Genomic DNA, 13,382 nt, shown 5'->3' on the forward strand with positions numbered 1-13,382 from the left:
TATTATTTTCTTTAAAAGTCATCCAGTGACAGTTCTCGAGCAAAATAGACTAGGCTTTGTGCTTTTGACCTTTCAGCTTTGGGGCATGAGTCCTTAGAGCTAATGAATAGGGACCATCATCCTGGAGTAGGGCAGACCTATCTAAGGAGTAAGTGCTAAGGTTTTCAGCTTGTTGATATTTGGGAAAACTAAGAATCCCCCCCCCCCCCCCTTGTTATCTGTTGCCGTTTTAGGACCAGAGCCACACACAAGTGCCCCAGTACCGTCAGGATCACTCCTTGATCATGAGGTCCATCGTCCACATGACTGATGCTGCTCGCTCTGGGATCATGCCTCCCACTCAGCTCACCACCATCAACCAGTCTCAGCTCAGCGCCCAGTTGGGGTTGAATTTGGGAGGCGCCAGTATGCCACACACGTCTCCTTCACCTCCAGCAAGCAAATCGGCAACTCCTTCCCCTTCCAGTTCCATCAATGAAGAGGATGGTGATGAATCCAACAGAGTAAGTTGGCTGCTTTAGTTATGGCACCCACCTGAGAATTTGGAATCACCCCATGCTGTGTCTTTGAATTACACTCATGGTATTACCTTCTTTCGGGATTTGGCTAGCGTTTAAATTCATGACAGTTTAATTTTTTTCTTCACTCTTGTACTTACTCATTTTCTGTGAAAAGCGTATTCCGCTGGAAATTGGGAGATCTGGCTTCTCCTACTGGTTATAAGGCACTGAACATGTCACCTAACTCTTGTAGGCATGGTTTTCTCATTCTGCAGAAGGGAGGACTTACCCTAGATTGCTCAGGAATTCTGAAGTGCTCTGCTTCTAAGTTAATGTTCATGTGGCTAAGTTTCATCCAGTTAGTTGGCTGAGCTGCTGTCATATTTGACAGACTTGCACCTTCTCTGATGTTTATCACTTAGTAAGTTCTAATCATTCCATATCCCTGCTTTTGTCATGGGGAGTGATAATTCAAATACACATGGTTTGAAATAAAAACTTAGTTTCAGGGAGGACTTTTCTGAATGCTTAGAAAGGTATTCTGTTTCAACAAAGTAACTTGTGCTTAGTACACTTACTCGTTCCTTATTCATCATATTTTGTACACCTACTCTGTGCTTGGCCTTTTACTTGGTTCTGGTGATATAAAGATTTATAAGAGAATTGCTACCCCTGGGACTCCCCACTGGGGATGAAAAGCAATGTTTAAAACTAGCTCCAGATGTGATTAGAGGTATAATTGATATATCTGGTGTGCTAAGATCGTAATCGATTCTGCTTGGGAGAGTGATTTGAGGAAGACTTTATTGAGAAGGTGATATTTGAATTAGGTCTAAGAGGATACATAAAAGTTTGTGAGGCAGAAGAGAGAGGCCAGCATTCTGGTCGAGGGAGCAATGGAAGTACACGTCAATTTATGAGTATCATGAACAGTTTGATATGGGGAGGAAAGAAATAGGAATTGAAGAAAACAGTAGCTGAAATGTGGTAGCCTTTCTTCTGCAGGTAGCTGAGAGCTGAGTCATTATTTGCCTAGAGGAGTGGCATAAGCAACTTTATGCTTTAGAAAGATGGCTTTGGCTGTATAGAGAGTGCGTTACAGAGGGAGGGCCTGGAGGAAAGGAAACTGATCAACACTTGCTATGAGGTGTTTCCTTTCAGCAAAGGAAGGAGTGGGCGGAAGGTACAGATTGGTGAGACATGTAAGAGGGAGAATCATGAGGTTTTGGTAATCCACTGGGACTTGAGGGCATAAAAGATAAATGGGGCTTTAGTCTGAGAGCCAGCGTGGATATAAGTAAATGAGAGAATCGGCCCAGAAAAAAGAGTGTTACTTTTTCTCCCTTGGAGAAGATGAGAGTTTGGCATGGTCTGGGCTGAATTCAGAGCACCCACGTATGAGTCTAGAACTCAGTCCGTGGGAGGTGGGACTACAGAGTTGGGGACCATCAGCACATCGGTGTGAAGACATGGAAGTAACCAGGATTTCTCAGAGTGTGTAAGGAGCAAGTCAAGGCCAGAGCCCTAAGCATCATTTATTTTTGAGCAGCAAATGGAAGAAGAGGAACTAGAGAAGGTTGAGAGTGAGGAGGGAAGGGAGGTTAGATACGTTGCAGGGATTTGAAGAAGAAGGGTTTGTTCTGTCCCGACACGTTAGCACCCTACTGCCTACTGGAGACAGACTGGGTAAACGCATTCACGGTCTCTCCACCCACTCTCAAGGCTTTCTGTGACGGTGAAGCGAGAAACAATGATTATAAAGAAACTCAAGAGATGTGAACAAGGCCCAGCTAAGTTACAGCTGGCCAGGGCACAATTCAAATGGATTCCTTTCATTTCACTCACATTTCCGCAGATCTTCTGCTCACGTTTGTACCACACTGAAATTGTCCTGCTGGCTAAGGAGAATCCTTCCTTATCTGCGACACCTCACTTACTCCATTTTAAGTAAGGGTCTAGGTTCTGTGTAAAGGCAAAGAATCCAGTTTGTTATCTTTTAAGCAACTGAGCTGAGAAAGAAAGATTAAAATTATCGGTGATGGTGTCTCTTCAGGGGAAAACTACTTCACCTTCCCCAGTGCTCTTCAGTCAATTACGCACAGGTTTCTTTCAGAGAATTAATTCTGAGCTCTTGTTTAAACCGTGAGATTCTTCATTTCAGGTCTATTCTTAAAAGGTAATTAGGGCAAGTCATGATTAGGGCAAGTCACGATTATCCAAGGAAGATATCAAAGGTTGTCACCATTGGAATGCTGGTTTACAGAGAGCAAGATTGAGCTGTTCTTCTTTTGGAAAGGCTACTCTGGAAATTACTCTCACCTTTGCCATTGGTTGGGGCATCGTTGCTGCCAACGTGCCAACTTTTCTATCAGGAAAACAATATATAGTTGTTTGACTCAATTAGGAAAATCTGTGTCTCTCTATTTTTCCCCCCCAGGGGGCTAAAGCAGTATTTTTCACTGAAGGAAAACTTGGTCCCAGCTGAAGCTCTAACTGAAAAGCATCTGAGTCTCTTACAAGTTCAGATTCATTAACTAGAGTTAAACAAGTCTCGCTTATCCGGAGAATTTAGGGGAAAAGAAGACCATTGAAAATGATTGAATCGTGAGTTACGGGAGATGGCATTTTGGAGAAGAGTTGAGAGGATGTGGCTTACCATCATTTGAAGTGTGTAAACTACTTGTATGAAGTACATATGCCGTTACCTCTCAAGGAGGGCCACGGAGAAGTGGACTTGTGGTTTCCCCCCACCTTTGAGGGTCCAGAGCTCTCAGAGACATGTTACTTAGCAGTGTTCCCCCTAAGAATTTTAGTAATCGGGTTAAGTTCTAAATGCCTTTCATTCAGAAAATAATGACACTCTTGGAAAATTTGAATTTAGGATTTGAGACTCAAGGCCATTAAAAACCAATCTGTTAGTAACTTGAGTCTATCTCTGTTGATCTTCCCCATGGCTGGTTTTTAAAACCGATTTTGTCACACATTTCAGCTTTCCCAATGAAGTTAACTGCAAAATGATCTTCAGTTCAGTCCTATTGTAATCTAGAGGGATACATCAAGGCTGATACATCTTTTCTCCTGCTTCTCTGATAAATGATCACTGAAATTAGATGATGGGAGTGGCAGGTGAATCTGGAGCTCCGTGGTCTATAGATGTGGGGAACTATACCCCTGTCATTTCTGTGGCTTTGATGTCAGCGATTTCATATGGTAAATGTGTCAGGTTCTCACTGTCCCTGTGGCAGCCAGCTTCTGAACAGAGTTACTTTCTGTAGGAATGTTTTCTTATCGGTCTTTTTAGCCTTGGTAATTTTAAGTATCAATTACTGTTCTCTTCTAGGTTTTTAATTTTAATAAAGAATATCAATTTCCTCTCTATCTCCAGTTAAAGGAGTTTTGACATTTTTTATATTTCTTGTTAGCCTATTCTTTCGAAAGTTATCATGACTTAAAGAAATAAAATTGACCTTTCTCTTACTGTGCAAGCTCAGGGGTTGTAGCTAATTTCCACTGGAGTTTCTGGAGACCTGTGAGCAAGGTAACATTCTGGTAAAATAAAAAAAAAGCAGCTTCAAAAAATCAATTCAGACTGATCATATATATGGCATGCGACTATGGCCAGGGACCTCATTTAAAATATCTAAATATGATCAACATCCTGAATTACTTAGATTTACTTCTAAAATGTCTGAAAATGTAAAATATTTTATGTGTACACGTGTAATGCGTGTGTATATTGCACACACACACACACACACACACACACACACACACTTCATTGCCTGGTACAGAGTGTTCTGTTTTTCATTACTCATAATTGCTATTTAGAGCATATGTTGTGAATGTATTGAAGATACTTCTGGGTCTCATTAATCAATGTTCTAAATGCTAATCTCTGCTGTCCAGTTTAACTCTAAGAAAGCTCACCCCTCCCCTGCTTTTGCCGGGGATTCCTCTGTCGATGAATCAGCTGAACAAAACCTTCAAAGAACAGTTGCGGACCTGGGTAGGTCTTGCCGCCTTCTCTGCGAGGACATTCTAGGCAGTGAATTTTCTTCCTGCTTTGCAGGCCATTGGAGAGAAAAGAGCTGCTCCAGATTCTGGCAAGAAGCCCAAGACTCCAAAGAAAAAGAAAAAGAAAGACCCCAACGAGCCGCAGAAACCAGTATCAGCATATGCCCTGTTTTTCAGGGACACACAGGCTGCCATTAAAGGGCAAAACCCCAATGCCACCTTTGGAGAGGTCTCAAAAATCGTGGCATCTATGTGGGACAGCCTTGGAGAAGAACAAAAGCAGGTGAGGTGAAGACCCAGCACAGCTGTATATGAAAAAGTTACTAGAGTGTTTCTTAGACTTTTCTTTTTTTTCTTTTCTTTTTTCTTTTCTTTTTTTTTCTTTTCTTTTCTTTCCTTTCCTTTCCTTTCCTTTCCTTTTTTTTTTTTTTTAAGATTTGTGTATTTATTTGAGAGAGAGAAAGAGAGCATGGGCCAGGGTGAGGGAGCAATCAGGAGAGAGGGAGAAGCAGACTCCCCGCCGAGCAGGGACCCCCCCCCCCAATGCGGGGCTCGATCCCAGAACCCCGGGATCATGATCTGAGAGAAGGCAGATGCTTCACCAGCTGAGCCACCCAGGCGCCCCTCTTATACATTTTCTGAGTGAACGTTCACTTAATATGACTGTTTCTCATCAAGGCCTTTCAAAGCTATGGAATTTAGAAACACAGTTGTATAAATCCAAGCCCCTCTCCAATTATATATGGATTTCTCGGTCCCCCTTAAGGGTGGTGTTCAGAACCCATTCAGAGGAGAAATGGGGAAATTCAGGCAGCATCCTGCATGCATAAACTTTTGATGATCATCTTTTCATTTTATGTGATGTGGAATTTGCCTCCGTTGTTCAGAAAGGGCACTACAGAGGGATTAGGTCCATCCTGCTTGCCTTTTCTTTGATCATCTGTCCAAACACTTGTGCCGTCCTGGTGGGTCTCCAAACTTTGAAGCTACCTCTGCGAGTCTCATTATCGTCACCAGGCATTTGAAATTTTATTGCCAGTTCATTGGAAAGCTTGGCCATATGAGAGGTTTTGAGAGATTAGTCAAGCTGGTGGGAGATACTTCCTTAGGGCCTTGACTCCTGGGCCTCCACACAAATGGAGAGGAAGAATGGCTTCCTTGCTCCTTGAGTGAAACTCTCAGTGACCGTTAGTAGGAATGGACGTTCCATGTCCTCAGAAGACTAGACCTCTCTTAGTAATAAAATAGAATCGCCATCTTAGGAATGAAGACGGGAGGAAAACCCCTGATTTTTCTTTACACATCATGACCTCATTCCTACCAGCTTGGCACGGTGCAGCTGTAGGATTTGCCCATCTGCGGTGAGTTTATTGTTGTATGTGGCGCACTGATTTTCTGTCCCAGAAATGTAATCCCAAGGGACTGGCAGACTGCTACCTCTTTTAGCTCTGGAGAAAAAGATGGTCACACTTTGGTCTAACACACAGCCGTCAGACGCCCTTAAGAAAAGGAAGCGCCCATCACGTTTAATATATTGGGACTTGTTTATGTAACTCAAACGGCTTCACTCATGGAAATTTCTCATCTTTAAACTATTTCTCACTTTTTTTTGTCCTTCAAAAGAAAACCGAGGTGGTTTCATCTTTTCTCTTGTGCCTTCACAACACTGTACCCATTGTGCTTGGTTTTTGAATCCTCTGATTTGGTGCCGGTAAGAAATGTGTGTGAGGGAAAGAAGGCACTGAGGGAGAAATTCATTATTTCCTATAACTTGAACCCTTTGTAGCCAATTTTACTCTTCTTGCTACTGTATCTCCTGCCTTAGCTTGAGTCCCTCAGCTGTTTTTCTCAAAGCATCTGTCCTACAACCAGAAATCTCGATTTCATTTATCATCGGAAACATCAAGATTGTGTTCCAGTGAGGGTGGCAGGGTTTTGTTTTACTATTTCTGTGTGTGTGTGTGTGTGTGTGTGTGTGTGTGTGTGTGTGTTCACATTTAAAAATCAAAGCCACAGAGACCAACTTTTTAGGTGAGTTCTGTTGTGACCATTTGTGTGACTGTCATTTTATGGCTGAGAAATTGTATGCTAAAGGTGATCCTAATTGTGGTCTTTTTTTTGTATAGGTGTATAAAAGGAAAACAGAAGCTGCCAAAAAGGAATACCTAAAGGCCTTGGCCGCATACCGGGCCAGCCTCGTTTCTAAGGTAAACCGGTGCGGAGATGGCGGGTCTCTGAGTTACAGTGTTGAAAACAGCCCCCGAGCGTTGAAAACATCAAGGCAGCTCCCCTTAGAGTTGACCAAAAAAAGGCATCTTGAACAACTCATAAACTTAACTTGTTTCCATGAGAGATGACCGCAGTGATGGCCCAAAAAATAGGAGTTAATGGGAGCTTCTGAATCTGAATTTTTTCCAGAAGATTCCCTGGTCTCTCTTTCTGTGTGTTGAAACTATTTAACAAACACAAATATGAAAGACAGATCTTTAATAGCCTCTTTACCTTTGCTTTTAGTCAGAGACCGAGATCTGTGCGAATGTTCTCTATTTAAACAGGGCGGTGTTTTGGTCATATCTGGGACATCCTATTATAAATTTTCCAGTGGTTATGTGTTATCGTAATAGGGGATGTTGCATTTTTGACCAAACTGTTCCACATCAGATAAATAAATAAACCTCATGATTATTTAAAAATAAAATTATGCTCCAAGTACTTCATAAAAAAAAAGACATGTATATGTATTATACATAGAGTATAAAATGGACCCTGATGTATTATAAAATGTACCAGTATCCCAAAGCAAATGTCAGTCTAGATTATTATTACCTTGATCCAAAAGGAGCGTGAGCTATTAGGTTATATTTTAACATTTAATTAACTTTGTCTTTAGCCTTCCTAGAATTTAGAGAGGCTTTGGGGAGAATAATTTGAACTAATGTTTTTGCTCTTGATGTATTTCCTCTGGCAATCGGGGATTCCATTCCATTGTCATACTTGTTGCCTCAAGTACCACATAAGACTGAAGGGCATGGTGGGCGTTGCTGGCAAAGCCATTTAGAAAGGGTTTAACTCCTTTTTTCTCTTCCTCACCTGAGCTGTTTCTGCTTTATATTAAGATCTGCCAAATCAGATGAGGAGAGGTCCTTCCTTTTTTTCCCCCACTGTCAGCTGTTAGGACACCTTCCACTTCATTAGAAAGAGAAAACATTCATCCTGTCAATAGCAAAACCTTCTTCTGAGACGCTGCAAGACACATCATATAAGATGTACCAGTCCTGGCCTCAGATTTGCATATTGGCAGACAACAGCCGAATGTGTGGGCTACAGATGTTAAGAATGGAGGTGTAGTTGGCTAATGAGATAGGGTGATGCGAATAGAGGAACAATGTACATGTACTTTCTAAGTGGATCATTTATTCATTCATTTACCCAGAAGCAGGAATAGGTGATCTTTGTGCATTAGAGCATGAATAATTGACCCCACATGGATTTCAGCCAAGAGCCAGTATCTCAAAAGGCATTCAGGAAACAGCAACCACGACTGGGCTCATCGAGTCAGTGACTGAGGTAGAAGGGATACTGTGAAAGTTATACCCTGGGTTCCAGAATCAGGATTCGGAAGTATCTCCGAATGGAAGTCAGCAATTCCCAAAAACCAGGAGGATGGAATGTAAAAAGAATAAATCTAAAATAGTGTTTTTGTTGGGGGTTTTTTGTTTTGTTTTTTTCCTTAAGTTAGTGCAGTTTGAGAGCATCCTTAATTTATATTCAGAGCCCTGGTAGGGAACTAAAATAGTCCTTGAGGTAGAAGTTCAGAATAATTTCAGTCTGAACCAAAAGTATAAGATAGCTTCTAGTGCAGTGATCTCACGGGAAGTAATATCCATGGTACAGTGTGATGATGAGACCACATCTGAAGAATTGGTTCCGTTTTAGACCCCACAATTTAAAGAGGAATGGTAGCCAACCGAAAGCCCATTTGGACAGTTGCCTCCAGGATGGTGAGGACTAAAAGTCAGGCCATATTCAAATAATTAAAAGAATCAGGGAGGCAAGGATTCGGGGGCATGTGATCTTGGTCCTCAAGTTAAAGGCCATCATGTGGGCAGCCCAAGTTTGAACTCCGTGCCCCAGATAGAAGATCTCATCCAAGGAGCGAGGTGTCATCCAAGGAGTGAGGTCACAGGCAGCAAAAATTCAGCCTTCATTAGAAATCGTGAGTAGGGTTGCATCATGTATGCATTTAACTTATGCCCCTACATTCAGAGCCTGGGCCCCCTCTCTTAAGATGTGTCTCTGCTACATTACTTTTATTCTTTCCAACAACCAACAAAAATTAATAGGAGCTTAATATTAAAACATAAGGGAGTAAACCTGGCAGGCAAACAAGATCTCTTTCATCCACTCATTTCTATTCGCCACTAGGATGGCATCTGAAAGGCACATTGGTGTGATTGCCCAGGTGTCTAAATACAGACTTCCCTGGTAGTTTCATCCTAAGACTAGCTGGGTGATTTTTAAACATTAGAATATAGAAGAATTATTTTCATGTGTATATGTACAACACTGTATGTATTTTACCTTATGGGTGATTTAATAGTTTTTTAAAGATGATGAATGAGTCTTTGCAGGTTTCTTCTTACCCTAAGACTTTAGAATGTGCCCCTCCAGTAGGCATGCAACGCCACCAAGCCTCTGCACAAAACCAGAGAGTTGTCCACTGATAGATGGTGCTTCACAATAATAATGTGTTCAAACAGAAGCCATCAACAATGGCTTCTCCCACACTGAGTGGTTTTCAATCCGAGATCACCTCTGAGGTTCCTTCTAATGGTAGATTTTTAAAATGTGAGTAATACAAATCCGGAAGTAAACATTCCATATCACTGAAGAGAGTGGTTATCAGCTCGGAGGCCTCCAAGGTGCTCCCACTACCCCCCTCCAGAAACACCTAATTTTGTGAAGAATAAGAGAAAAAATAGTAAGTACAATCATGTCAATCACTGTTGCATGAGTAAAAGTATTTATTTTTGTAGAGGTAATTATGTATGTTTAGCACAGAATGTAATAGGTCGTTTCTCTCCAGAGTTGAGCCTTACATCTGATCAGTTGTTTATCTTGTGACAGGTTATTCAGTCACCTGAGTGTTGAACATTCTCCCCTCATTTAGGACTCCTGTGATAAATTGTGGAGATCTTTGAAAATATTGGGTAAACTAAAACAATTTCTTAGGTTGTAAAATACTTGCATTTAATATCTCTACGGAATTCAGTTGCATTTTTCTTATATTCACGTGAGCACTGTCACACACCGCCATGCACGTGCAGAGCCTTGATGTTTTCGAGTAGTGGTTTTCTAGTAATAGTAATTGTTAATTCATAAAAATCGCCCACATATACTAAGTGTTTCCATGGGCCAGGCCCTATTCTAAATGCTTAACAAATATGAGTTAGTTTAATTCTCACAACCTCTACATAAGGTAAGTGCCATAGAACCCCATTTTATAGGTAAGGACACTGAGGAACAGATGGGTGAATTTAACTTGCCCAGAGTGACAAAGTTGTTAAGTAGTAGAGTGCGATTTGAACGCAGGCAGTCGATACTCTGTTCTTTCAATTTGCTTCTTAGTGATGCGGGTTAGCTCAGACTTAACTGCTGGGGAAGAGTTCTTCTTGAACGTGTGTATCAGTCATCCTTTGCTACATCGTGCTGTGTAACAACCAGCCCCAAAGCCCAGGGATTTAAACAGAGGAGCGTTTATCTCAGAGCGTGCCAGGGAACTGGCTAGTTCTGCAGTCTAGGCCCGGCAGGATCCACTAGTCCGTCTCATCCGTCTGCAGTCAGCATGGAGGTTGGGGTGGAGGCTGGGCTCGTTCACCTATGTGACAGTCGCCTGGCTGGCTTTTGAGTGGTGCCTGGGCCATGCGTCCCTTATCACACACATGATGATGGCAGATTTCCAGAGTGATTGGAAGGGCACAGGGCCAGCCCAGATCCCAGGGGTAAGGGATGTGCCTCTACCTCTGGGGAGGGGAAGCTAAAAAGTCACATGACAAGAGACTTGGGTCCAGGGAAGAATGGGTAATGGCAGTCATTTTTTTAAAAATCCATTTACAATACTTAAAACCAGTTAAATCTTGTCAGTCCTTGGGTATTTAAATATTTGGGGATTTTTCTCCCCCACCATGCAGGCTGCTGCTGAATCAGCAGAAGCCCAGACCATCCGCTCTGTTCAGCAGACCCTGGCGTCCACCAATCTGACATCCTCGCTCCTTCTCAACCCTCCGCTGTCGCAACACGCAAGCGTGTCAGCCGCCCCTCAGACTCTCCAACAGTCGCTCCCTCGGTCGATCGCCCCCAAACCCCTAACCATGAGACTCCCCATGAACCAGATTGTCACATCGGTCACCATCGCAGCCAACATGCCATCGAACATTGGGGCCCCGCTGATAAGCGCCATGGGAACGACCCTGGTGGGCTCGGCGTCGTCCACCCAGGTGAGCCCTTCCGTGCAGACCCAGCAGCAGCAGCAGATGCAGCAGCAGATGCAGCAGATGCAGCAGCAGCAGCTGCAGCAGCACCAAATGCATCAGCAGATCCAGCAGCAGATGCAGCAGCAGCATTTCCAGCACCACATGCAGCAGCACCTGCAGCAGCAGCAGCATCTCCAGCAGCAGATCAGCCAGCAGCAGCTGCAGCAGCAGCTGCAGCAGCACATCCAGCTGCAGCAGCTGCAGCACATGCAGCACCCGTCCCAGCCTTCCCCACGGCAGCACTCCCCCGCCACCTCCCAGATGACGTCGCCCCTCCCCGCCATCGGGAGCCCCCAGCCGGCCTCCCAGCAGCACCAGTCGCAAGTACAGGCTCAGACACAGACTCAAGTACTGTCGCAGGTCAGTATTTTCTGAAGACGCCCGCGGCAGGCAGGTGCATTCGGATGTGGGCGCGCGGAGGAGCGCGGTGGAGGAGGGTCCGCCGGGCGGCCGCGGCCGCAGCTTGTAAGTTGCTGGTGGTGATGCAGAAATGTGCAACAGATCACATGGTCCTCTCAAGTGTCTATTAGATAGGCAATAAGAACACAGTGTAGCTGAGTATCATCTTCTAGCTGACTATAAATCACTTTGTTTTTAAACAAGAGAAGCTGTGCTCTTTTATGTGATGCCTTTTTTTATTTATTCAGGCTATATACCTACAATATGTGAATCAAACCGTTTAATGAATCCTGGGACATACTGATGACTGTAAACTGGCCTCTCTGAGTCATAGAAAATGGCCTTATTTCCCCCAGAAGTGAATAAACCACACTTCGAGGCTATTTGAAATTCCGGAGCCCTAAAAATAAAAAAGCACAGTCGTAATTACCTGAAATATGAAGATCCAGTTTCATACAAACATTTGTATGACGTGAATCGTTGATGGCATTTTTTTGTCATGAAAAAAAAATAATGTAAATCACAGACTTTTGCCAAAGCTCTTATTTTTTTTCCTAAATCTCTCCAGAAAAGAAAAAAAAAATGCAAGTGATTAGGTTCCATTATTGACTCATTTCCACTTTTTTAACCCATGACTTCTCCAAATCAAACCACAGTGTATGTTGTAATGGTATCTATGGCCACTGTTAGCCCATTATACTCATTCCAATTAGAAGAAAAGAATGTGAATATTATATTCTGTGTTTTGAGTGACAAGTTTCGAAAAATAAAAACACTGTATTTTTAAAAAGGGAAATGCACTTAAATGAAAACAGTTATTACAAAAAGTTAAGATTTAAAAAAAAATGCAAGAGTTTTTATTATGATGTGATACTGGTAGAATATTTAAAAGACGCACCACATCTGAATAATCAATGTAAATATTTTCTTTCAAAGTTGTAAGTTTTCATATCATGTGTTGTAAAGTTTTCATAAACGAGGCTTTAACGTAAACACTGGTGACATAAACCATTCATTGCTACGTTGCTTATTGTGTTTTTATGCTGTTTTATACTTTTTTATGAGTTACGATAGCAGCAATTAAGTTGTTTGTATTTTGCTTAACTAAAACAAAAATGCTTTTATCTTGCTATAGAATAAACACATTTCAGTAAAAACTGTGGACTGTATTTTGATGCAACAACCAGGAAAATGTTCACTTTTCAAATAAAATGATATGTCAAATTTCACTTTCGGTTCCTTGAATTACGTATATGATGGGAAAGATGCCACATACCAACTTTTATTTGAGCCAAAGCATCGTCTTCTGTGTTCAGTTGGAAATAGGATATTCGTTGCTTGGAATTTGGATCGTACGGTCCAAATCCAGGACCTCTTTAAAAAATTGAAAAAATATATATATATATATACACATATATATATATATATATATTCGATGATCCTTTTGTTAAGATGCAAGTGGCAAGGTAAGTGTAGAGGAAAAAGCAATTGTCTTCTATTTGGGGCTAGAACTGGCCGGCATTGTGTTGTTATTGCTATTAAAAAGGATGGTGAAAATAAGTATTTCAGTGTTCATTTCTTCCCCCCTTTTCTTGCTCTGTAGTGGCTCCTGTTTGAGAACAGTGTGACCACTATCCCCAGTTGTCTTGCATGATTAATTACAGCATCTGTCCTGTCAGAAGCTGTAATGAAGAGGTCTTGATAAAAATTGCAAATTACCACTGGCAACAGTCTTAAACTGCTTATGATAAAATGAAAATTAAAAACAGCGAGTGTCAACCCTGACAAGAATCCTAATCTGGCAAAAATGAGGGTGTGGGTTATGGTGTCCATAGCTCCCGTGTGCAAGACATTCAGAAATAATGGGATATGGATTCCTCAAAGTTGTTGTTGTATTTCAAAGAATATTTACTGTATGTTGTGGGCTATGAATAAT

General features: G+C 42.1%; 1 protein-coding gene across 4 annotated transcripts in view; it reads left to right on the plus strand.

The window, feature by feature from the left end:
- The window catches only part of TOX3 (TOX high mobility group box family member 3), a 104,144-nt gene extending 91,469 nt beyond the window's left edge, over positions 1-12,675 (plus strand). For all 4 annotated transcript variants that reach the window (XM_073884370.1, XM_025852458.2, XM_025852459.2 and 1 more), the window contains 4 exons: positions 234-503; positions 4,570-4,797; positions 6,641-6,721; positions 10,706-12,675. In XM_073884370.1, the coding sequence (XP_073740471.1) occupies positions 234-503; positions 4,570-4,797; positions 6,641-6,721; positions 10,706-11,422 (1,296 nt within the window). In that variant the 3' untranslated portion in view covers positions 11,423-12,675. The remainder of the gene's footprint in view (positions 1-233; positions 504-4,569; positions 4,798-6,640; positions 6,722-10,705) is intronic.
- The last annotated feature ends 707 nt before the right edge of the window (positions 12,676-13,382 follow it).

This window comes from Callorhinus ursinus, unplaced genomic scaffold (genome assembly GCF_003265705.2).
Source record: "Callorhinus ursinus isolate GAN/ISIS: 27379988/994484 unplaced genomic scaffold, GSC_fseal_2.0 scaffold56, whole genome shotgun sequence".
NCBI classification, from domain to species: domain Eukaryota; kingdom Metazoa; phylum Chordata; class Mammalia; order Carnivora; family Otariidae; genus Callorhinus; species Callorhinus ursinus.